At 41.2% G+C, this 26,715-nt stretch overlaps 1 protein-coding gene and 1 long non-coding RNA gene across 7 annotated transcripts in view; one reads left to right on the plus strand and one right to left on the minus strand.

Annotated features, from left to right (window-relative positions):
• The first annotated feature begins 409 nt into the window (after positions 1 to 409).
• Positions 410 to 26,715, plus strand: part of enpp4 (ectonucleotide pyrophosphatase/phosphodiesterase 4) — a 35,414-nt gene continuing 9,108 nt past the window's right edge. For 2 of the 5 annotated variants that reach the window (XM_041187714.1, XM_041187715.1), the window contains exons 1-3: positions 2,470 to 2,647; positions 17,921 to 18,813; positions 22,805 to 22,975. In XM_041187714.1, the coding sequence (XP_041043648.1) occupies positions 2,634 to 2,647; positions 17,921 to 18,813; positions 22,805 to 22,975 (1,078 nt within the window). In that variant the 5' untranslated portion in view covers positions 2,470 to 2,633. Of the gene's footprint in view, positions 498 to 2,386; positions 2,648 to 13,184; positions 13,292 to 17,920; positions 18,814 to 22,804; positions 22,976 to 26,715 lie in introns of those variants that run through there. The other 3 variants (XM_041187718.1, XM_041187717.1, XM_041187719.1) reach the window with 3 other exon arrangements.
• LOC121277900 lies at positions 3,406 to 9,225 on the minus strand. Of its 2 annotated transcripts, none has more exons than XR_005943001.1 (3): positions 9,150 to 9,225; positions 4,181 to 4,297; positions 3,406 to 3,548 (listed from the first exon to the last, which is right to left on the minus strand). It is a non-coding gene; the product is annotated as an uncharacterized LOC121277900 (long non-coding RNA). The 2 variants fall into 2 exon arrangements; XR_005943000.1 differs by lacking the exon at positions 9,150 to 9,225 and adding an exon at positions 8,227 to 8,400.

Consider the following 26,715-nt stretch of genomic DNA (forward strand, 5'->3'; position numbering starts at 1 on the left):
TCAACAGCGTCCAGAGGACCAACAGTAGAATAAGAATGCCTTATCCCCACAAACGAGAGCAAAATCAGGTATGATAGACCAGTGAAGGCATTACAATGCTTATTCGTGTAAGAGGATATGAGAATCTAAAAAAAACAGAGATGAGAGAATAAGAAAAGAACATGGAGAGACAAAGAAACATTTACAAGAGAGCAAAAAGAGGCTACATTTCCTTTGAGACTTTAAAACATGGAAATATTCTGAATGACTAGGAGACTGAAACATTGGGTTTCCAAGAACGTCAAGAAAAGGTTGAAGTCTGAACAGAGACTTGGGGTGAGATGTAGTCTAGTGGAGTATATTAGACTCCTAAGTCCGGTAAAGAGTTAACTGTAATAGCCTGTGCTGTCATAGGGAGTGATATATACATGTGATATGAGACTCCGGAACAGCCTAAAGTGAAAGTAAAGAGGAAAACAAGTATCGTCAGAAGCTTGTAAGAGTATTCGCCATAATCAGTAAGTATGTTGAAATAAACATTAGATGTTTATAGCTAGCAGTCTTCTGAAATCATTAAAACTACTGCCACCCAACATCACATTACTTCCTGATTTGGAAAGTTGGTTTGCAACTCTGGGGTTAAGAGCTGGGACAGATGATCTAGGGATTGTATTCGATAAATAAAGTGATATGTATGCTACCTTGCTGCTGGGGTCAGCTCTGACGTAATTTGGTTGGGCCTCAGTTGTCAAGAACCGCCTCAGGAGATACTCTCCCTGTTCACCTGCTGTGCCACCAGAATGTAAAGGGTTCAAGTGGAACGCCCTACATATTAGAAACACTCATCAAGTAGAAACACCTGGAAAAACTCAGCAGGTCTGACAGCATCTGCGGAGAGGAACACAGTTAGTGTTTCAAGTCCGTGTGATTCTTCAACAAAACTAAGGAAAATTAGAAAAGGGGTGAAATATAAGCTGGTTTAAGGGGGTGGGACAAGTAGAGCTGGATAGAGAGCCAGTGATAGGTGGAGATAGCTAAAAGATGTCATAGACAAAAGTACAAAGAGGTGTTGAAGGTGGTGATATTATCTAAGGAATGTGCTAATAGGTGACATCAAGGTTAGAAAGCAGGACAAGCAAGGTATAGTTAGCCCTAGTGGGGATGGGGTTGCTGTTGGGGGTGGGGGGGGGGGAGGGATCAAAATAGGCTAAAAGGTACAGATAAAACAATGGATGGAAATACATTTAAAAATAATGGAAATAGGTGGGAAAAGAAAAATATACATAAATTATTGGAAAAGGGGGGGATCGGAAAGGGGGTGAGGATGGAGGAGAGAGTTCATGATCTAAAATTGTTGAACTCAATATTCAGTCCGGAAGGCTGTAAAGTGCCTAGTTGGAAGATGATGTGCTGTTCCTCCAGTTTTCGTTGAGCTTCACTGGAACATTGCAGCAGGCCAAGGACAGATATGTGGGCATGAGAGCAGGGTGGAGTGTTGAAATGGCAAGCGACAGGGAGGTCTGGGTCATGCTTGAGGACAGACCGAAGGTGTTCCACAAAGCGGTCAACGCAAACTGGAAGAACAGCACCTCATCTTCCAACCAGGCACTTTACAACCTTCTGGACTGAATATTGAGTTCCACAATTTTGGATCATGAACTCTCTCCTCCATACCCACCCCCTTTCTGATCCCCGCTTTTTCCAATAATTTATATAGATTTTTCTTTTCCCAATTATTTCCATTATTTTTAAATGTATTTCCATCCATTGTTTTATCTCTACCTTTTAGCCTATGTCGATCCTTTCCCCCCACCCCACCCCCACTAGGGCGATCTATACCTTGCTCGTCCTGCTTTCTACTTTTAATGTCACCTATTAGCATATTCCTTAGATAATATCACCACCTTCAACACCTCTTTGTACTTCTGTCTATGACATCTTTTGGTTATCTCCACCTATCACTGGCCCCCTATCCAGCTCTACTTGTCACCAATCTCCCCCACTACCCACCCCTTAAACCAGCTTGTATTTCACCTCTTTTCTATTTTTCCTTAGTTCTGTTGAAGAGTCATACGGACTCGAAACATTAACTGTGTTCCTCTCCGCAGATGCTGTCAGACATGCTGAGTTTTTCCAGGTATTTTTATTTTTGTTTTGGATTTCCAGCATCTGCAGTTTTTTTTGGTTTTTATCAAGTAGAAATAATTCTGTGACACTCCCAATCCACCTAAAATGTTGATCCCTGGTTTTTTACTTCCGGAATAAATAGAACAAGAAAGGTTGTTCTTTAAGGTTGATTGCATGTTTCGATTTCCTTTTGTTGTTGACCTTTTATGTGTAAAAAAACACCCCAATTCTGATTGTCAAACAAAATGAAATGTGAGTGGATTAAAGGAGTGGTGATAGAAGCAGCAGCTGCTGTCCCTCAGCACAGTAATAACAGCGAGGACGCAGCCTCTTGCGTGCCAATCAAACCCTCCTGATAATCAAGACGCGGAAGTCAGAGGAAGGCTGCAGTTCCCTCATCGAATCTTTGTTGTAATGTTCACCATTTGCTTTTCTCCTCTGCTAGAATTGTTTTTTGTTTGTGTGGGAGCTTTTGGCCTAATGTAGTAACACCAGAGGTAATCACCGCCCTGGACAGGATTGGTTTGATGAAAGTTGTAAGGTACAGTAGTGTAGCGTTGACCGGCGCACGCTAACAGTGAGACATAGAGACTGCGGAGCAAACGGTGTATAGCTCACCCCGCGATGTCCTCGCACTGTTTACGAGTAATTCTCCACCCCGCCAGCCTCGCTGGGGTTCAGCGTGAGATTGTGTTTTGTAGGCCTTAATATTTTAATTAATTCCACAAGCAGTGGAGCCAAACCAGTTCAGTGTGGTGCGCTTCATTCTGACTCATTTTTGCTGTAAATCTTAAAGGGCCGACTTCTTTTGAAATCGCCTGAACAAAGCTGTTTATAACTTGTTTCGTTTTTCAGATGTATAGAAAATGCTTGAAATACACGAACATTTGTAGTTTGTTCCTGGTTAAACAATGTTTAATGATTAGTAATTTCTTTACAGTTTGTTTTTGCATTATCATTGGGATATCATGATGGACATCAACTCGTTGTCAACCATGTGACTTGACCATAATAATATCAGTGTACTTCATAAAGCTGCCCTCTGGGATTTGCAATGCCTGGCTTCTCTTCCTGTTCCTATAATATTGCCTCTGCTTCCAACGCAGCCCTTCACACCCAAGTGCAGTCCCTTATTATCCAGAAACAAAATGTCAGGTTCCAAATGTACATTGAGGATAGCCAGCTCTCCCTCCACCACCACCTCTGGACTCCACTATCTCTGACTTGTCACACTGCTCGTCAGACGTCCAGTGTTCGATGAGCAGCTATTTCTTCCAATTAAATATTTGGAAGTCTGAATCCATTGCCTTCAGTCCTCGCCACAAGTTCTGTTCCCTCGCTCCTGACTCCATCCCTCTCCTGGTGCCCTATCTGACTCAGAATTTCTGATTCCCATTTCATCTTCAACAAGATCACCTACTTCCGCTTCTGCCTCGGCTTTTCTGCTGAAAAACATATCCATGACTTTGGAACAAAAACAAAAATACCTGGGAAAACTCAGCAGGTCTAACAGCATCTGCGGAGAGGGATACAGTTAATGTTCCGAGTCCAAATGACTCTTTATCAGAACTAAGGAAAAATAGAAAAGAGGTGAAATATAAGCTGGTTTGGGGGGCGTGGGTGGGGGGAGTACAGCTGTTTAGAGGGCCAGTGATAGGTGGAGATTGCCAAAAGATGTCATAGACAAAAGGACAAAGAGGTGTTGATGGTGGTGATATTAGCTAAGAAGTGTGCTAATGGGGACATTAATGGTAGAAAGCAGGATGAGCAAGGGACAGATAGCCCTAGTGTGGTGAGGTGGGGTTGGGTTACAGGGGAGGGGTCGAAATAGGCTAAAAAGTAGAGATAAAACAATGGTGGAAATACATTTAAAAATAATGGAAATAGGTGGGAAAAGAAAAATATATATAAATTATTGGAAAAAGGAGGATCAGAAAGGGGGTGGGGATGGAGGAGAGAGTTCATGATCTAAAGTTGTTGAACTCAATATTCAGTCCAAAAGGCTGTAAAGTGCCTAGTCGGAAGATGGGGTGCTGTTCCTCCAGTTTGCATTGAGCTTTACTGACTTTGTTACCTTTGAACTCTTCAGGCTGATCTTCCACCATGCGCCATCTGTAAACTTGAGCTTATCCAAAGCTCAGATGCCCATATCCTAGTTCTCTCAAAATGCAGAGGGAAAAACTTCACAGAGCTATGGGGATAAAACAGAGGAATGGAATTAATTGTATTACTTTATCAGAGAGCCAGCTCAAACACATACTTTGTGTGCTGTATGATTCTGTAACTAATAATACCATGTAGTTAGCATCGGCCAACCAGATTTGGAAAGCAGAAAATTAACAATGAACGTGAGCAATTCCAACCAATTTCATCCTCACTTCCACAACCAGTCCCAGAAATTTTTAAAAAAGCCTTCCAATTAGATATGCACAAATTCACCAGTTCTCTGGGTGGATTTGTGTGATCATTGGATTGGCATTTTTTTTCTTCTTTTACAGGATGTGCGCATCACCAGCATTTATTGCCCATTCACAATTGCCCTTGAGAAGGTAGTGGTGAGCCACCTTCTTGAACTGCTGCAGTCCATGTAGGTGTACCTACACCACAGTGCTGTTAGGAAGGGAGTTCCTGGATTTTGACCCAGCAACAGTGAAGGAACAGCGATTATAGTTCCATATCAGGATGATGAGTGGCTTGGTGGGGGAGCTTGCAGGTGGTGGTGTTCACATGCATCTGCTGCCCTTGTCCTTCTTGGCAATAGAGGTCGTGGGTTTGGAAGGTATTGTTGCAGAAGCCTTGGTGATTTGCTGCAGTGCATCTTGTAGATGGTACAATACTACTCATCTTACCTCATGCCTATTCCTTCTAGACCTCAGAACCACCTTTGGATCCAACCTGCTTCCTGCGCCGAGCATGCCTTCTACCTACATACCTCCTAGCTAGTTCTTGGTTGAGGTCTGCCTCTGAGATCTAACCTGCTTCATAGAATCATAGAATGATACAGCACAAAAGGAGGCTATTTGGCATATCAAACCTATGCTGGCTGTTTGCCCATAGCCCTGTGATTTATTTTTCTGTCCAAGTTTTTACCCAGTTCTCTTTTGAATGTTACTGTTGAGTCTGCTTCCACTACCCCTTCAGCAGTTCTGTGCAGGTCACAACAACTCACTGTGTCTTAAAAAAAATCATTCTCATATTATCTCTGGTTCTTTTGCTAATCTGCCTCCTATGGTTGCCAATCTTACTGCCACTGGAAACAGTTTCTCCTATTTACCCCATGATTTTGAACACTATCAAATCTTCTATGCCCTAATTCTTACTTCTTTCCTGTCTTCTGCCATATACATTGCAGGAGATGCACTCATATTTCAAAACATAATTAACTATATTAAATTGAGATTTTATTCACATTCTGTACTTGGAGCTGCTACTAAATTCATAATTTGCTGGAGAGGAAAATCAATGTCAGATGATCTCTATAAATTTAATGGACCAGCAGTCAATTTGGTTTTGAGATAGCCTAACACAAGTTTTTTTAAAGAGAATTTTCCACAAATCCACCGCATGATGTGAAATGCCATTTAAATAATCAAACCATACTAATCACATTATACTAATTCTAGACAATAAAGAATATGCTTGATTTGTGTCCACAAAGAAGAAAAGATTTCAGAAACATGTGGTAAACAGACTGAATGCTTACTATAGTAAAGGTGCAGTGTGATAGCTCCCTTCTGATTTCTGTGATTATATTGAAAAATTAATTTTAATCTTATTTAAACTGGAGTTTTCAATTTTGATGCTGTGTAACGTGAGTGGTAAATGAGCATTTTCTGAACAAGCATTGCTTAATGAACATACATTTTCAGCAAGCCTACAATTTTAATAGCTATAATACCTCTTATTTGGTTGCTGTGTAATGTAAAGAGTGTGAACAGGATATTTAAGTTAAGTTGATAAGGAAATATGAATAAGAGCAGGCTGTTCAAGTTGTCATCTTGTTTGGAAATTTAGTACCTGACCTGCTTGGTTCATTTGTGCAGTGGCAGAAAACCCAATTTATAATGAATTGCATTTCCATAATATCTGAGGATCCTCAAGTAAAAGGAATAGCTGAGTGCTTAGTAATGAATGCTCCTTGGCTTTTTTTTCAATTGCCTGATTGCAAATGGGGGAAAATTCCAAAGAGGTGATTCTGTGATGCAGCACTCAAAATGGGGAGAGGAACTCGCAGCTTGGAAAATTTCTGGCAATTTTTTAGACCCTGCTTCATGTTGGTAGTGGTGTCTTTGCAGAATCACTCCCTGAAGCGTCAAATAAATAAATCAAGAACGCATATTTTATGAATGTATTCATAAATTCAGGACATCCCAAAGTGCTCAAGGTAATGAAGTTGTTTAAGAAATGTAGCCAGTGTCATAACGTATGAAAACCATAGCCGCCAGTTGTGCACAGAAAAGTCCCTCAAACAGTAATGCGATTAAAATAACCAATTAATCTATTTTTACATAATGTTAGTTGAGGGCTAAATGTTGACCAGGACACCAGAAAAACTCCCCTGCTCCACTTATGTCTACCTGAAAGAGGAGACAATAAATGGAACATCACTTCTGGCAATACTGTACCGCACTCCCTCAGTACTGTATTGAAGTGCTAGCCTAGATTATGAACAGTTGCATTTACCTCAATGTCTCCTTGCATTGTAAATAGGTCCTTTTGGTCTTCAACGCATCCACTCACCAGTTAACTTTTTAATTTGTGGAATGTGGGCAGTATTTATAGCCCATCCCCAGTTGCTCTGAGAGCTTTAAGGGTCAACAAAAAGTGTGGAATTGGAATCTGATTATAGGCCAGCCCAGCTAGGGTAGATCCCTTCCCAGAAGGACATTAGTGAGCCAGTTGGATTTTTAAATTATATTTTTTCTGGTGCTAGTCCACAAATTACCAGGTGAAATTTGAATTCAATAAAAATCTGGAATTAAAAGTCTAATGATGACCATGAAACCATTGTCGATTGTCATAAAAACCCAACTGGTTCACTAATGTCCTTCAGGGAAGGAAATCTACTGTTCTTGGAAAACCTCAGCAGGTCTGGCAGCATCGGCAGAGAAGAGCAAAGTTGACGTTTCGAGTCCTCATCTGTTGAAGGGTCATGAGGACTCGAAACGTCAACTTTGCTCTTCTCCGCCGATGCTGCCAGAACTGCTGAGTTTTTCCAGGCATTTCTGTTTTTGTTTTGGATTTCCAGCATCCGCAGTTTTTTGTTTTTAAATCTACTGCCCTTACCTGGTCTGGCCTACATGTGAATCCAAACCCACAGCAATGTGGTTAACTCTTTAAAAAATACCCTCTCAATGAGGGCAATTAGGGATGGGCAATAAATGCTGGCCTAGCCACCGATGCCCATGTCCCATGAATGGATAAAAAAAAAGAATTAAGATTCACAGCTTGTCTTGGTGTGTTTTGAACTCTCAACCTCTAGGTACTTCATCCAGTACCATAATTTTGTGGTTACCATACCTTGCATACCATACTATTCATTATAGTCACCATCCCCATCTCCTGTCCGAATGGGGATGCTGTCACAGCATCCTTTTAAAAAAAAATATTTCATAGGATGCAGGCGTCACTGGTAAAGTCAGCATTTATTGCCCATCCCTCATTGCCCTAGAACTGAGTGGCTTGCTAGGCCATTTCAGAAGGCATATAAGAGTCAACCACATTGCTTTGGATCTGGAGTCACGCAGAGACCAGACTAGGTAAGATTTCCCTCCCGAAAGGATATTAGTGAACCAAATGGGTTTTTACAACAATGATAATTTCATGGTCACCATTACTGAGACTAGCTTTATATTCCAGATTTATTAATTGAACTTTAAATTCCACCAGTTGTTGTGGTGAGATTTAAACCCATGTCCCTAAAGCATTAGCCTGGGCCTCTGGATTGCTGGTCTGGTGAAATTGCATCTTGCATAGTTCAAAAGCAAAATACTGCAGATGTTGGAAATCTGAAGTAGAAACTGAAAATGCTGGAAAGATCAGACAGCATCTGTGGAAAGAGAAACTGAGTTATTTTTCATAAGTTCACTGATTTAAGTTTTTATTATTCTTGTTGACCACCTTAAAACTTTTGCAGTGCCTCTGTCCTTTGTGCGTGGCTTCAATCATACTCCCAATGCTCTCAAGTGTGGCATGATTAATATTTTACATAGTTCTCATGTGCCTGAAGAACAAATTTTAACTGGTTTCTGAACAAAAAACTTTAGATCTGATCATTGTCCAGCACAAGACCCATGTATGACTGGAGACCACACTATTTTTTGTCCCAAACTCCATTTCAAGTATTTATTCTGTTTTAATCTATCTGATATATGCATATGTGTGTGTGTGAGAGAGAGAGGGAGGGATAAATTATATATTTTTTCTAGGACTGATGACACGACCTTTTACTATCTTGTCAAATGCAATAATAGAATGCGTATAAAGTATCTGATGTTTTGTTGTGTACTATTTAAAGCTGATCTGGAGCGGTTGGGAGCGGCTGTTAGCTTAGTTGGCTCGACAGCTAGCATGTGGATCAGATTAACACCAACAGCACTTGGGGTCTGTCCACTCACCCTACCCTAGTAAAAAAAACATCATGGCACTTTGCTGTGGTTCATCAAATAATTGCCAAGGACCTGCCTTCAATCAAAGAACTCAAAGAAGTTAAAGCTTCTGTAAAAGAGGACTTTTCACTACATGAAAGATCAGATCAGAAATCAAACTGTATTTTACACTTCAACGTAACTCACTAGAATTGAGATACAAGAACAATAAACGATTTGCACAACCCAATTTTCCTTTCTAGTTAACAGTATAGTCAGATCAGCTTTTTTCTCCTATTGCAGGTGAGACAATTCCACTGCATGTCAGCAGCTGGTATGACTTGCCAGGTTTAAATTACTACGAAGAGCACTTTAGGAATATAAATAAGTAATGTCCTTTGACTTGAGCTGCAAACATAGTCAAATGAAATAATGTTATAAATTTTAAGCAAATACCTGGAAGTATCTTGGTACAGTTTCTTGCCTCGTGGGACTGCAAATTTGCAAAATCAGCCTTTGTGTCTAAAGTCTGCTTCCCTCCAATTTTTGGATAGCCCTTCACCATATATCATTTCTCCCTCTTTCTCTCACACACACATGCATAAATTAGATAGATTAAAACCAAATAAATACTTGAAATGGAGTTTTGGGACAGGGAAACGTTTGGTCTCCAGTTATACATGGGTCTAGTGCTGCACGATGGTCGGTTCTAAAAATCTTTGTTCAGAAACCAGTTAAAATTTGTTCTTCCATGCACGTGAGAACTATGTAAAATATTAATCATACCACATTTGAGAGCATTGCGCGTGGCTTCAATCATACTGCCAAAGGACAGAGGCACTGCAAAAGTGCTGACAGGTTAGACCAGATGCTGATGTGTAGTGGAATCATGTTACTGGCAGCAGGCGAAAAAACTGCTAATCTGACTATAACATTAACTGGAAAGGAAAATTGGATTGTGGAAATCAATTATTATTCTTGTGATTCTACTTAAAGTTTATAGTTTCTGTTCTTCAGCTTTTGCTGTTTTTCCCTCTTTCTGTTTCATTTACTGCCAGCTTTTGTGGTTTGCTACTTCTATTATGTCCAAATCCTAGTTCCTGTTTACAAATATTCAGTGGTTGACCGTTGGTTTCTTTATGCTCATGGGACTGTTGCATCCTTCTTAACTATTTCTGTTTCTGGCGTATTAGCAACTTAAGGCACAGACCTACACACAGAAGCATAATGGCTTCTTTTTAAAATTACTTTGCAGACATCAGGGGCAGGAATTTTTCTCCAGTTAGGGGTGTGAACAGAGGTGGGTGGGCCCATAATTTCATGGGTTGCTAGCACTATTTTGCCACTGAGCCATTTTTTCTAGATGCCAGATGATGAATGGAACAGATACCCACTGTAGAGCCAATTGAGCTAATAAAGAGGCCATTTAAGGCCATTGATCAGAGGCTGACTGGAATTTCTAGTGGGGCTTGGCCTAAATAGCCAAGTGGTTATGGTACTGGGTTTGTAAACCCAAGATCATGAGTTCAAATCTCACAATGGCAAAACTATCAAGAGTTCAAATCTCACAAAGGCAAACTATGAAACTTCATCTGAAAAAAGATGGAATTTCTAGTGGGCCTGTTGGCACCCCACAGTGTGAGAACAGGGCAGCTACCTGGAGGCTGTCTACTGGTGGTCAACTGGGGGGCAGTGCTCTAGGATGTCTTTGGAGTGCCAGCTCCACCTCCCGCCCCCTCCACAATGGTGGCTGGCATCTAAAACTAATTTTACTTCAAAAGTTTTAAAAGTGCTAAGGGGCTGCCTTAAGGTGGAGGTGCCCTCTCTCTTTCACGCCTCTCTCTCTCTCCCCTATCTGCAATAATAACAAGCTGTGGTTCTTTACATGGTTCATTTCTATTGGCCCTCCAGCCTTGAGAGCTTAATTGCACAGCGAGCACGTCCCTCTGGCTACTAATTGACCAATCCAGGGAAAATTGACTGCTCTCACCACAGAGCGGTGTCAGGACTTCCATTTGACCCTGACGTCAGGGTAGGGTTGCCAACTGTGATTAAATGTATTTCTGGAGGTTTCATCACATGACTTGCCCCCACCCCATGCTCCATTCATTCATCGGCCAACACCTCCATCTTTGTGATGCACTGCTTTCCTACACTATTTGGAAAGTAAAAAAACTCATTACCTAATTGGATGGTGCTTGACTGACAACAAACAGGCTAGCCCCCCATCCCCCCATTTTCAATATTTGAGTATCTGGTAACGAGAAATATTCAAAAAAATAATCTGTTTTAATGTCCCGATGATCTTTCTCCAGGGTTGCACACAGCAGTATCCTGGAGATTAATCTTCAATTCGTGGAGGGTTGGCTACCCTACATCAGGGCCCTCCACCCAAAATGTAAAATCCTGTCCTAGGTATTTATATTTCAAGTCAATGTGCGGTGTCTGCCCTTTCTAGCCCAGAAAAGAGGAGCAGTTATAGCGTCAAATTTGTTGAAGGTCTAATGCTGGCAGTTTTTTGAAAAAAGCTACTGCAGCAGTTGGAAAGGAGGGCAGGTCAGTCAAATCAGAAGCATGTTTATACTACTGATACTTGACCTAGTTTGCTTATTGTGTGATGCTATAACAATTAGCTGAGAGACCGGCCTCTTCTTAATTTTATTTGAATATCCAGTATGATTTGGTTGCTTGACAAGATTAGGTATGATCTGATGGGGAAATAGAGAATTTTTATTGTTCAGAAAAATCTACCAATTAAGGGAAGAGCTTGTGATTTCGTTTTTTGAAATAATGTTTTCTTGCTACAGAGAATTAAGTTTGTTCATTTATTTCAAAATATTGTGAATTGCTGGCCAGAATAAATTTGCTATTAGCAATTTTGAGGAAATCCTATTACTGTTTTAAACTATCCCAAAACATTTTGGATGGCCTGTCAGAAGTGTCCCATCCAAGTACATAGTTGCTATCTATATATGCACATTCAAGGTCTTTTTGTATGTTTTGTCCCCAGTATTAATGAGGAATTGGGGAAGCACAGTATTATGGGTCATAGTTATAGTATTTGAAAAGAGTTAGGAACTATATCAAATTGTAGAACTATATTGAATTCTGCACGTATACAAAAGTATCCAGGATTCTAAATCGCTCTCTACTGCACTACAGCCTGATAGCGAACTAATATATCATTCTGCAGCACATGGTGGAATCCCAAAACATATTCGATGTCAATTCCAGCATTTGTGTCTAAAAGTGTGATTATTTTTAATTGCTGGGAACCACAAGAGATAACAAGCTGACAAATCCAGGGATGCTGAGACTTTAACTATCTTTACATCAGTGCCTCATTTATATAACAGCCTGCCCAGGGACAGGAGCATGAGTGAGTGGAAGGAGGCCTGTGAATTGCTTCTCAATGTGAGAATTAAACTGGCTTTGTGCAAGGATTGAACACCCTTGTGTCAAAATTCATGATCCGATATGCCCCCGGTTTGCAGGAAACTTTATCTGAGAAGTTTTGATTCTGCCTTAGGTATTCTCTTGGGTGCAGAACCAGTCACACTCATAAATAGCCGCAGAATCTTGACTACTGCCCAACTATACAATAGCATAACCTGAAGGTATACCAATAGGCTCCCTTGTGATCCAAACAGAGTTGGGGTGATTCCTTTCCAAATTTTCCTAGCCCTTCACAGGATTATGCAACGTGCACTAATTTCAATTCTATTGCTTACTATCTCCATGAACCTTTCAGAGCACAGTGGCCAGGATTTTGCAGTGGTAATGACAGTGAAACTGTTGGTGTTTGCTGCCATTACTCCACTGAAAGTGACAGCAACTTCAGGAGTATGCATATGGGTAGGATAACTTGGAAATCCAAAAATTGCTGTCAGTGATTCTATTGGCAAGGAAACCCACTCGCTTGCATGGAGTTAAAAATTGGGCCCTGTGTTTGTCCAGGGGGTGGGCTGTTGAGGTTCTTCAATGACCACCAACCTCCGCCCACCCACCAATCTGCCAAACAGCAATCAAAGGAAAATCGATTGAATTGACAAGAACTTCCAGTCTTATGTTGTTACTCTTGCTGTAAAAATTAATGTGATTGGCTGCTTACCTTTCTTGTTAATATCACAGTTGCTGCATGATTGGAAATCCCCTTGCCTTGGTTCCAGATTTAAACTGCCATCAGGAAAGGCAGAAATCACTGTCTTTGTGGGAAGCTTTCTTTGAGACAAACAGTGAGCTCCCTTGCTTCAATGCTGGCCTCAAAATCTGGGCCCATATGATTGTGAGCTTCTTGAGACAGATGCCTTGTTTCCAAGATAAGATCTTGTCTCATTACCTATGGTTCTTGTCCAAATGCAGCTTTGTAAAAGCCTCCATGGTTTCCAATTATTATCTTCTTGGGAGGACAGGATGGGAGGCTTAGATGAAGGCAAAATTATGAAATATGCAGATCCACATACAGAATATAAGTACTATTGTTTTTAACAGGAATGAGAAAAGCAAACCTATCTTCCTCATATAGCTGTATCACATGAGGAGGTCAATGCCCATTCATCTCAGAAATTGCGAGCAGTGCCTTGACCACAAGACAAAAGGTTAACAACGTTGTACTAATATTCCAATTTTAATAACTTAAAGCTAATTTTTCTGATGGTCAAATTAATTTTGTAGATTATTGAAGGGAAATTGTGTGTGGCCGTTTTACCAAGATACTTCATTGTAAAGGGTGCAATAAGTAAACTCAGTGTTATGTGTCACACATCCATTTGTGCTGCAAATGGTAAACTTAGTTTTGAGAGAAACTGCATCTCCAAAGTTCTCAATCCAGCACAAATAATGTCATGAACTTGCAAACATTTTCTAATGTGGTGTAGCAGAGGTAACGGAGTGGGTTTTTCCTAACTGTTCTGGAAATGCGTGAAAATGTTCATGGCATTGGATACTGCAAAGACTAAGGGCCCAGACAATATTCCGGCAATGGTACTGAAGACTTGTGCTCCAGAACTTGCCACACCCCTAGCCAAGCTGCTGCAGTACAGCTACAGCACTGGCATCTACTCGGCTATGTGGAAAATTGCCCAGGTGTGTCCTGTGCACAAAAAGCAGGACAAATCCAACCCGGTCAGTTACCGCCCAATCAGTCTACTCTCGATCATCAATAAATTGATGGAAGTGATCATCAACAGTGCTCTCAAGCAACACTTACTTAGCAATACAAAAACAGAATTACCTGGAAAAACTCAGCAGGTCTGGCAGCATCGGCGGAGTAGAAAAGATTTGACGTTTCGAGTCCTCATGACCCTTCGACAGAACTTGAGTGAGTCCAAGAAAGGGGTGAAATATAAGCTGGTTTAAAGTGTTTGTTGTGGGGGTGGGGTGGGGGGGGGGGGGGTTGGTTTGGGTGGGGGGAGAGAGAGAGAAGTGGAGGGGGTTGGTGTGGTTGTAGGGACAAACAAGCAGTAATAGAAGCAGATCATCAAAAGATGTCACAAACAACAGAACAAAAGAACACATTAAATTTGGTGATATTATCTAAACGAATGTGCTAATTAAGAATGGATGGTAGGGCACTCAAGGTATAGCTCTAGTGGGGGTGGGGGGAGCATAAAAGATTTAAAAATATTTAAAAATAATGGAAATAGGTGGGAAAAGAAAAATCTATATAATTTATTGGAAAAAACAAAAGGAAGGGGGAAACAGAAAGGGGGTGGGGATAGAGGAGGGAGCTCAAGACCTAAAGTTGTTGAATTCAATATTCAGTCTGGAAGGCTGTAAAGTGCCTAGTCAGAAGATGAAGTTTTGTTCCTCCAGTTTGCGTTGGGCTTCACTGGAACAATGCAGCAAGCCAAGGACAGACATGTGGGCAAGAGAGCAGGGTGGAGTGTTAAAATGGCAAGCGACAGGGAGGTTTGGGTCATTCTTGCGGACAGACCGCAGGTGTTCTGCAAAGCAGTCGCCCAGTTTACGTTTGGTCTCTCCAATGTAGAGGAGACCGCATTGGCAGCAACGAATGCAGTAGACTAAGTTGGGGGAAATGCAAGTGAAATGCTGCTTCACTTGAAAGGAGTGTTTGGGCCCTTGGACGGTGAGGAGAAAGGAAGTGAAGGGGCAGGTGTTACATCTTTTGCGTGGGCATAGGGAGGTGCCATAGGAGGGGGTTGAGCAGTAGGGGGTGATGGAGGAGTGGACCAGGGTGTCCCGGAGGGAACGATCCCTACGGAATGCCGATAGGGGGGGGTGAAGGGAAGATGTGTTTGGTGGTGGCATCATGCTGGAGTTGGCGGAAATGGCGGAAGATGATCCTTTGAATGCAGAGGCTGGTGGGGTGATAAGTGAGGACAAGGGAGACCCTATCATGTTTCTGGGAGGGAGGATCCGCGGGAGATGGGCTGGACACGGTTGAGGGCCCTGTCAACGACCGTGGGTGGAAAACCTTGGTTAAGGAAGAAGGAGGACATGTCAGAGGAACTGTTTTTGACGGTAGCATCATCGGAACAGATGCGACGGAGGCGAAGGAACTGCGAGAATGGGATGGAGTCCTTACAGGAAGCGGGGTGCCAGGAGCTGTAATCGAGGTAGCTGTGGGAGTCGGTAGGTTTGTAATGGATATTGGTGGACAGTCTATCATCAGAGATTGAGACAGAGAGGTCAAGGAAGGGAAGGGAAGTGTCAGAGATGGACCACATTTTCACTTGCATTTCCCCCAACTTAGTCTACTGCATTCGTTGCTCCCAATGTGGTCTCCTCTACATTGGAGAGACCAAACGTAAACTGGGCGACCGCTTTGCAGAACACCTGCGGTCTGTCCGCAAGAATGACCCAAACCTCCCTGTCGCTTGCCATTTTAACACTCCACCCTGCTCTCTTGCCCACATGTCTGTCCTTGGCTTGCTGCATTGTTCCAGTGAAGCCCAACGCAAACTGGAGGAACAACACCTCATCTTCTGACTAGGCACTTTACAGCCTTCTGGACTGAATATTGAATTCAACAACTTTAGGTCTTGAGCTCCCTCCTCTATCCCCACCCCCTTTCTGTGTCCCCCTTCCTTTTGTTTTTTCCAATAAATTATATAGATTTTTCTTTTCCCACCTATTTCCATTATTTTTAAATATGTTTAAATCTTTTATGCTCCCCCCACCCCCACTAGAGCTATACCTTGAGTGCCCTACCATCCATTCTTAATTAGAACATTCGTTTAGATAATATCACCAACTTTAACACCTATGTGTTCTTTTGTTCTGTTGTTTGTGACATCTTTTGATGATCTGCTCCTATCACTGCTTGTTTGTCCGTACAACCACACCAACCCCCTCCACTTTTCTCTCTCTCCCCCCACCCAAACCATCCCCCACCACCTCCCCCCCCCCCCCCCCCCCCCCTCCCCCCCCCACATACACACATACACACACACACACCTTAAACCAGTTTAAATTTCACCCCTTTCTTGGACTCACTCAAGTTCTGTCAAAGGGTCATGAGGACTCGAAGCATCAACTCTTTTCTTCTCCGCCGATGCTGCCAGACCTGCTGAGTTTTTCCAGGTAATTCTGTTTTTGTTTTGGATTTCCAGCATCCACAGTTCTTTTGTTTTTATTACTTACTTAGCAATAACCGGCTCATTGACATTCAGTTTGGGTTCTGCCAAGGTCACTAAGCTTCTGACCTCATTACAGCCTGAGTTCAAATATGGACAAAAGAACTGAACTCCAGAGATGAGGTGAGAGTTGACTGCCCTTGGCATCAAGGCAGCATTTGACCAAGTGTGGCATCGAGGAGCCCTAGCAAAACTGGAGTCAATGGGAATCAGGGGTGGGGAGTGGAACTCTACATTGGTTGGAGTCATACCTAGTACAAAGGAAGATGGTTGTGGCTGTCGGAGGTCAATCATTTCAATTCTAGGACATCACTGCAGGAGTTCCTCAGGGCAGTGTCCTAGGCCCAACCACCTTCAGCTGCTTCATCAATGACCTTCCTTCCATCATAAGGTCAAAAGTGAGGATGTTCACTGATGATTGCACAATGTTCAGCACAATTCCCAACTCTTCGGATACTGAAGCAGTCCATATCCAAATGCAGCAAGACCTCTACAATATCCAGGCTTGGGCTGACAAGTGGCAAGTAACTTTTGTGCCACACAAATGCTAGAGAATGACCATCTCCAACAAGAGAGAGTCTAACCATTGCCCCTTGATGTTCAATGGCATTGCCATTGCAGAATCCCCCACTATCAACATCTTGGGTATTATCATTAACCAGAAACTGAACTGGACTAGCCATATAAATACTGTGGCTACAAGAGCAGGTCAGATACTAGGAATCCTGCGACGAGTAACGTCAAGGCCTGTCCACCATCTACAAGGTACAAGTCAGGAGTGCGATGGAATACTCTCCACTTGCCTGGATGAGCTCCAACAACATTCAAAAAGCTTGACACAACCGAGGACAAAGCAGCCCACTTGATCGGTACCCCTTCCACAAACATTCACTCCCTCCACCACCGATGCACAGTAGCAGCAGTGTGTGCTATCTATAAGATGCACTGCAGGAACTCACCAAGACTCCTTAGGCAGCACCTTCCAAATCCACAACCAGTACCATCTAGAAGGACGAGGGCAGCAGATAAATGGGAACACCACTTCCTGGAGCTTCCTCTCTAAGCCACTTACCATCCTGACTTGGAAATATATCGCCGTTCCTTCACTGTCGCTGGGTCAAAATCCTGGAACTCCTTTCCTAATAGCTTTTGAGAGTGTATTTACACCACATGGACTACAGCAGTCAAGAAGGCAGCTCACCACCATCTTCTCAAGGACAACTAGGGAGGGCAGCCAGCGGTGCCCAAATCCAGTAAATTAATAAAAAGAGAAACATTTCTATGCTTCAATTATAATTGTTTATGTAGTCAGTAAAACTCCAGCCTTCATATGCAATTTCCTCTCTTATATTTGGTTCCAAGTGATTTATTCAAACAAATAGTGCCTTACTAAACTAATAGCCTGAACTATTTATCTATGCAATCTGTGATACAGGGGCAGGTATCAAAGCATTGGTATTGTGTTTGTCACTGACAAAAGAGGATCTGCCAAATGCGGGTAGGAACAGTAATGTGAAATTCTTTTTTGTTAATATGTTTTTTTTAAAGACACAATTCAAGGTATAAAGTGTGGGCAGTCACATTTTTATTATTGCTATTGCCATTTAATAACTCTCTTGTATCTTTCAGTATACCAAGTAAGCCTCCCAGAAGATCTATAAGAATGTGGCATCTTGTGGAAAACTACCCCACAATGCATAGTTTATGGGTTTATAGCTTGGTGTTCATATTTGGATTCCTTGAGTGCTATTGTAATAATGCAACAAGCAACTCTGAGGTTAGATTACTTCTCGTGTCCTTTGATGGATTCAGGGCCGATTATCTTGAGCAATACAACTTTCCTAACCTTCAGAAAATGATTGTTGATGGAGCCCATGTGAAATATGTAACAAATGTGTTTGTTACCAAAACCTTCCCAAATCATTATTCCATTGTCACAGGCCGCTATGCAGAAAGCCATGGTATTGTGGCCAATTACATGTATGATGCAGCCACCAAAAAGAATTTTTCAAGCTCTGAAGATAAAGACCAATTTTGGTGGAATGAAGCCACTCCAATTTGGATAACTAATCAGCAACAAGGGCACAAGAGTGGTGGAGTAATGTGGCCTGGTACTGATGTGTCAATACATAATACAACTCCTTCCTATTACTTGAAATATGACCGCAATGTCAAGTTCAATGAGAGAGTCAACCACATTATAGAATGGCTTTCCAACTCAACAGAACCCATTAATTTTGGTGCATTGTATTGGGAAGAGCCTGATGCCACTGGACACCATTATGGACCTGACAGTCAAGAACTGAAAAAAATGTTGAAGGAAGTGGATAATCATATTGGCTATTTAATTGATCAACTTCAAAAGACTGGACTCTGGAACACAATTAATGTAATTATCACCAGTGATCATGGGATGGCGCAGTGTTCTAAAAAGAAAGTTATAGAGCTGGATAATTGCATTGGACGTGGTAACTACACTGAGGTGACTTACTCTCCAGTAACAGCTATATTGCCCCTTACAGGTAAGTAGTGATAAATATACAGTATTGACTGATCAACTGTAGATTTAAGTTATTTCTAAGAAAAGGTTATGAATTAATTTGGATGCAAGAAATTGAGCTTGATATTCTCAACTACAGGTTTTAAATGTTTTCTATTCCTCATTGCCTTTAAAAAATTACATCAATGTATAGCTACTCAAACTATCGTGGCAGAAAATCTATTTTATGAGCATATAGTAACTAAATGTTAGTAAATCAACAAACACAGGAATGATAGGTAAAATCAACTCTATAGACATCCTGTAATTCCCTCTAGACCCCAGTTTGAAAACCTCTTCTAAACTAAATAAGAATTGAAATTGTGTAATTGTCTCCTGATACTTAATTCCAGTGCAGATACTGCTAATACTCGTTCCAACTATTAATTCTCTTTATTGTTGATACATTGCACAGAAACTACATGACAGCACCACATTGTTCCCGTGGGTTCAAGTATGAAAAAGGAAAACTTGCATTTATATAGTGCCTTCACAACCTCAGGACATCCGAAAGTGCTGTACAGCCAATGAATTACTTTTGAAGTGTGGTCACTGTTGTAATGCAGGAATCACAGCAGCCAATTTGTACACAGCTAACCCCAGAAACAGCAATGTGATGGTGATCAGATAATCTGTGTATGTGATATTGGTTAAGGAATAAATATTGGCCGGACACCAGGGATAATTCACAAGCAAAGTATTGTGGATGCTGGAAATCTGAAATAAAAACAGAAAATGCTGGAAATACTCAACAGGTCAGGGAACATCTTTGGAGAGAGAAACAGAGTTAACGTTTTGGTTCTCCCTCCACTGACCTAGAGTCATTACAGCACAAAAGGAGGCCATTCACCTCATCGAGTCCATATTGGCTCTCTGTAAAGCAATCCAATCAGTTCCGATCTGCCTGACCTGAGTGTTTCCAGAAGGAATTTTTCTGTTTCAGATTTGCAGTATTTTTCAATTATTGACTGATCCCTAACAACTTATTGGTAGTGTCAGCTGCCCACAAGGATCAATGTAACTAGCAGGCAGCACGGATGTTTTGCTCTGCCAGTAATGATAGCCTGTGTTGAATGCTTGTTTTTGGCAAAAATCTGATTTCTAAGCCACAGTGTTTTAATTGAAAAAATTAAACTTGTGTTTAATGCTCCCAATTTATATTGGCTCAAAACTTCCCGTAACCAGTCAACTTTCTGCACCTGCTTTTGTTAGACTTCTCCGTGCCCATTTAATCTTCCTACTCCTTCAGGTACCATGCCTTAAGACTTCGTTGTCAATTATAGATTTCCATTGGATTGGTCCATGATCATGCTTGGCAAAGCACTACAGTGGTTTGTTGCTGCCTTCTGCAGTATGTCTGACCAGGAAACCTCCCCACTCTAATCATCTGCCATCAGGTGTATTGGAAGGATCTACAGCCTGATAATCAACCTGTTTGGCCACATTATGAATGCACCCTCTGTGGCCATCATGTTCGAAAATGGGACTTGAACCCAAAGCTCCTGGCCCAGAGCTAGGGATAGTACCACTGCCACAAGTCACAAAAAAGTAATGATAAACGGAGACAAAAAGGTAATGATAAACTGACACCAGAGAGGATTTTAGCTGTTTATTGCTTCCAGAAATATAAAAACAGTGGCCCAAAAATTCCCACCAAAATAGCGGTGACGCTAATGTCCGCTAATCATTATTTAGCTGCAAATAACATAGCAATTTCATGTGAGAACAGATGAATTACTAAATGTGTAAATTGAGAAGTTGTTGCCGGAGTTGCACCGCTCCACTGTTAGGTTCACAAAAACATTGCACTGTCTGCCTCACCATTAAAATGCATTGAGTGGCTTGACATTCCTGTACTTGCATAATAGTTATGAAGTAAACTAGCAATAGAAAGTTGTCATTTCAAGTATATGTACACTTCAAATAACATGGAAACCATTAATTACTTCTGGTCAACCTCTCTGGCATTGAAAAGTAACTATATGTTAACTCTTATTCCTTCAGGTTTTAATTCATTGGAGATTTCTTTAACTTTATCTTTGTCTTTTTTAATCTTAGTTCAATCCTTCTTTCCCCGTCTTTATTTCTCTTGTTGCAGTCAATTTGACATTGAATTCACCCACTCTAGTTTACACTTCCTTGATCATACCTTGCAACAATCCTGCAATCCAATTAGTTAATCCAATTTAATCACTGTGACATTTTCTGGAGCAAGCTGCTGGACGTGCAAGATGGAAATGCTGCAAAGCCCTCTACATTTGGAATCTGTGTGAACTGGTCAAGCAACTGTGTATCTTCTTAACTAATTGGATCACAGGACGGTTGCAGTCCTGCAATCCCATAGATCTCCTGCCAGTGATAAAGTTTAAAACTGCCAACCTTGTCTCAGTGTGTGCTGGCTTCATTAACATATTTGTTGTAATGTCTCTTCCACCTGCCAAATTAAAGCTGAGGTACTGACAGTAACATTTATTTGCATGTGTGTTATTAGTGCATAGTTACAGGTAGGAGCGAGATTATATTCAGGTGAATAATAATCTGGAAAGTGAAATGCCAGCCGAATACTCTTCCTAGAATGAAAACTCAATGTTAACAAGACAGTCATCAAATGTCACTGTTTAGCTCTTGGGGATTAATGAACCTCAGAAATATTCCCATCATCTACAGTGGAACGTAAGCTACAGTTTTGAAGGAGTTATGCATAACTCCTTGTCTATTGCAATATCCAGGTTAACCATTTGCTCTAATGCATTACTACACTGCACTCTAACAAGAAACGACTAATTCATTTTTGCTTCAAGTACTTGCTTCAAGAACTAATCTGTGATGTTTGATGACTGTCTTGTCAACATTTGAGGAAGAGTGCTGGGCTGGCATCTCACCTTTCATTATTATTCCCCTGAATAGAGTTACAAATAAGAATGAGATTATGACCCTTGTCATGTTTTAGATTTTTTTAAAAATTCTTTAATGGGATGTGGGTATTGCTGCAAGGCCACGTTTGTCACCCATCCATATTGCACTTGAACTGAGTGGCTTGCTAGACCATTTCAGAGGGCATTTAAGAGTCAACCACATTGCTGTGGGCCTGGAGTTACATGTAGGTAACCAATCCAGGTAAGGATGCCAGATTTCCTTAATGAACCAAATGGGTTTTTAGGACCATCGATGATAGTTTCATGGGTACCATTACTGAGACTAGCTTTATGTTCCAGAATTATTAATTGAATTTAAATTGCACCAGCTGCCGTGGTGGGATTTGAACCCGTGTCCACAATGCATTAGCCTGGGCATCTGAATTACTAGCCCAGTGACATTAGCACTACAGCATCTCTCCATGATTGTATGATATATGCACAGTACCACTGATGTTTCCTTTCAGTGTTTAACAATCTATTCTGTATTTATGTCTTTGTGTCTTTGCAAATATTGTTGGGTGACTCTGCGGGTGGTAATTATACTTGATGTGGTGTTGGGGATTTGATGTAATTTCAGAATATACAGCTATGGTTTTATAGTTAATATCAGATGCATAATGTGACTATTTAATTCATGTCTAATAAATGCAAGTGTCCTGGAAAAGAGACAAATGGTTATTTCAGAATAATTAAACATGTTATAACTTGCAAAGCAAGAGTGGAAAACTCTGGTCTGAGTTCTACTTTGTCAGAATCTTAAATAGCTGTTATTCAAAGTGTAACATATAATGGATGAATTAAAAGTATTGTAAATCTTGGATTTTGGTAATATTGGCCTGTAAAATATATCCACAACCATGTTTCAATCATATTCTGCACATGGCTGCACAAATTTCTGCAATGGGAAGAATGAAGATCATTGTGCTAATTGTACTGCCCTTTCATGGGTGGACTTAGTCAGCATTACAATGAAGTTACACTGTCTTTTTCTAACATTCATTTTAATTGGTATTGAACATCAACTTCAACAATTGATTCTATTTTTGTATTTAACAGACATAAAGTATGTATACAAATTGCTGTCAAACTGTGATAGTCACATGAAGGTATATTTGAAAGAAGATATCCCGGACCGTTTTCACTACAAACATAATGAAAGGATTCAACCAATTCTGCTTGTTGCTGATGAAGGGTGGACAATTGTTCAGAATGGATCAATCCCCCAGTGTAAGTGTAGAACGCAAAAGGATATATTTTTGTTTTTGTGTCTGAACATTACATCCAGCCTGGTTCTTTCCAGGCGTTGCTACCTCATGTTTGTGTGTGTGTGTGTGTGTGTGTGTGTGTGTGTGGATGTTTCCAATAATCAATAAGTAACTTCTATGGGGTAAAACTTAAAATTAAATTGCATTTTTTTTAAACAAAAGGAAAACTTGATACTCAAGGTCACAAAATTGCAAATAGATTGTTTTTCCTAATGATTGCTTATGGATTACCACCCAAACTTGCAGGATTACTTGTTCCCGAGCAGGTGTGTTTTTAGTTTCTACAGGAAAATAGACAGAATTGTCAAGTATTATTGACTGCCCAAATTTTCAGTTTTGTGCAGGAATTGTATAAGGGGTTCAATGGAATCACGTATAAGATTAAAAATGAATGTATGATGATAAGGAAATGTTAAGGAGCAAATACTCCCAAACAGATATCAACCACTTTAGTTTACCCACAAATTCTATGTCCTTACCATGAATCCTGCCTGCTTCCCTGAGTCTACCTGCCTTCTGTTGTTATCTTGAGCTGGCCTCCAACCTTAGGGTTGTGATAAGGATATTCTCTTTTACTATACTGCTGGGTTGCGTTTTTATAGAAAATATTGGTATCCCCTCTGTTTAGAACGTCTGTGCTTTCTACACAATGTTTTATCTGTTGATCTTTACTTGATGTATGAAATTTAACTGTTTCAATTGTGGTTTCCAGTACCGTGCATATTGCAATAGACAAGGACTTATGCATAACTCCTTCAAAATGGTTGCTTATGTTGTACTGTAGGTGATGGGAATGTTTCAGAGAGGATCAATAATCCCCAAGAATAAAACAGTAACATTTGATGACTGTCTTGTCAACATTAAGTTTTCAATTCTAGGAAGAGTGTTGGGCTGGCATCTTGCCTTCCAGGTTATTATTCACCTGAACTGCAAACCTTGGAATTAAATTCCAGGTCTCGTTCACAACTGTTTTAGAAAATGATCAGTAAAATCACACACAGCCCTTAGGAGTTTATTAAATAGTATTCGAAGAAATCATGTTTTTACTTTTAAATAAGAACCTGTGCTGGATTTTGGGTACAAGCTCTAAGCTTGTCTGGCTAAATGGTTAGCAGAATATAAGATTGATCTTTCAAACTTCAGTTAGCAAACTGTTCAAGTAAAGTTGCATTCAAAGATAATGAAAGAATTTCATTCATTATCCCTAAATTCTATAAGCCAAATTATAATCATGAGCTAGGCAGACACTCCAGTGCAGTACTATCAGAGGTGTCGTCTTGTGGATGAGATATTCAAATAAGACATCCTCTCTGCCACCTCTGGTGGAGGGCACTATTTGAAGAGTATCAGGGAAGTTGTCTTAGTATCTTAGATAATATTTATCACTTAACCTGCTTTTCAGATTTTAGTTATCTGGTCATCTATCTCAGTTTGTGGAACTCTGCTGCGAATAAATTTGGTGCTTTGTTTTCAAACATTACAACAGTGATTGCACTGCAAAAGCACTTATTGTGAAGCGCTTTATAAGTTCTTCCTTTTGCCCACCTTATCAATGACATGGCTACAAAAGCAGGGCAAAACTAGGCATTTTGCAACAAGTATCTCATCTCCTGATCCTCTCTACCTCCCAACAAGGCTCAAGTCAGGAGTGTGGTGAAGAGTCACCACTTGACTGGCTGGGTGCAGATACAACTACAATCAAATCTTGGAGTGATTCAGGACAGTGCTGTCCACTTGATCAATGCCTCTGGACTTGATATCCACCTCCTCCCCCAACGTCCCATTATAGTAATTCCTATCTACAGGATGCACTGCCAAGTTCACTTTGATTGCACCATCTAAGACTATAACTTCTATCACCAAGTTGGACAAAATTAGCAAGATAATGGAATACCATCACTTCAATTTGCACACCATCCTATCTCAGAACGCTTACTTTGTTCTCAAGTTTTGGCTTGTGCCCCAATCTGTCTTCTCCCATTTATCTGGTAACTTGTGGCTCCCCATTTTATTACAGCTTCAGACTTAGTACTTTTCGCTCTAATCTGCATGTTTTGCACAACCATGTGGACAGCTTGTCCTCAACCAAACCTATTACCCACAACAAATCAGCACATTTTGGCTACCATCTTCTTGTGAGCCATTGCCTTTCACATAGTTGAAGTAGAGAAAAGCACACATATTAGAGGCACTCAGAGACATTGAGCGATGTATGGAAGATTGGAAAGGAAGGATAGACTTAAAGTATGATAAAATGTGAGTGGTACTGCCACACATGGAGAGATTAGATGTTGATATGAGGCAAATGTATGAATTTTATACAAAAAAGGTGCTTAGAGAGAATTAGAGAGTAGAAAATCGATAGAGATCAGTTACAGAAAGTGAGAAACCAATTTTTTAACATATGAGCAATAGGTAGGGAAAATCAAGTCATAGTATAAGTATAAATATACATATACAAGGATGTTGATATTTAAAAATACAATTTTTATTTGTAGTGTCAAACATACTACTCCCCAAATATGTATTCACTTTTTCACCAATAATGGGCGGAATTAACCACACCCTAAATCTTACGTTCCGAGGTCGGGCACATAAAGTTGCACAAAAAGATGTTGCACGTGCATCCCAACATCATCGCGCATGCGTGCAATATTGAGGCTGCGGGCCCGTGCGGGAGTCAGAGAAGCATCCGCTGACAAAGGGCCAATTAAGGTAATTAAAAAGCCTATTGACTGTGATTTTACATTGCCTGTGTGATTTTAAAAATTTATTTTTAAGCTCATTACGCAGGCAATACGGGTGGGCGGAATTCATATTTTAATCATTTCCTCATCCATGGACGGGATAAAAGGTCCCGGAGCAGCAACACTTTCTCTGTCATTGCCTGTCCTTTGCTGTGTGAGTACAGAGCTGTCCCAGAGTTTCTTGGCATCTCGTTTGATTGTCAGGCCTGCCCTTCATCATCTCAGCTCCACATCTTCCCTGGAAGGTTCCCCTGAGTATTGCAACACAGTGCTCCTTCATTTTCAAGGCACTGGTCCCCTGCATCCCATCTAATGGGGATCGCGTATTCCGCTGTTGGAACCTGCTCTGAAGAGGGAGAGAGGAGCAGAAAGGAGAGGATACTGGGGGGCCATGGACAGCATCTAAGGGACAGACCTTTAAGAGAGGCATGGGCTCAGTCGGTGCAGGATCAGGAGAGATACAACAGGAGGCATGCCTCCACAAGGGCGGTGGTGGAGAGGACCATTGGGTGCTGATGATGCCCTTCAGATGCCTGGACCGGTCAGGGGGAAGCATTGCAGTATCATGTGTCCCTCCACAGTTGTTGCATAGTTATGCACCCTGCATAGCCTGGTTCTGGCAAGGGGGCACCCACTTGAGGATGAGGAAAGCGAGGCGGCTCCACAGGCCACAGAGGATGACTCAAGTGATGGCTCAGAGGAAGAGCCTGGGGAGGCTCAGGGTGAGGACCTCGAGGCAGAGCACAGGAACCTTCATGGACGCTGAGACACTGGGGATGCTTTGATCCAGCGAACCTTCTGCTAGGCATCTAAGGTATTGATGCCTCATCAAGCCAATGGCACTGTCTCCTTTGGTAACAATCAATAAATGAGAACCAAACTCAGTGCGCCAGCACCATACAACGCCACATTTTTATAAGCCTGTGCTGCATCTGACACCTATTCATACCACTCA

Source organism: Carcharodon carcharias, chromosome 5 (genome assembly GCF_017639515.1).
Source record: "Carcharodon carcharias isolate sCarCar2 chromosome 5, sCarCar2.pri, whole genome shotgun sequence".
In the NCBI taxonomy this organism is placed as follows: domain Eukaryota; kingdom Metazoa; phylum Chordata; class Chondrichthyes; order Lamniformes; family Lamnidae; genus Carcharodon; species Carcharodon carcharias.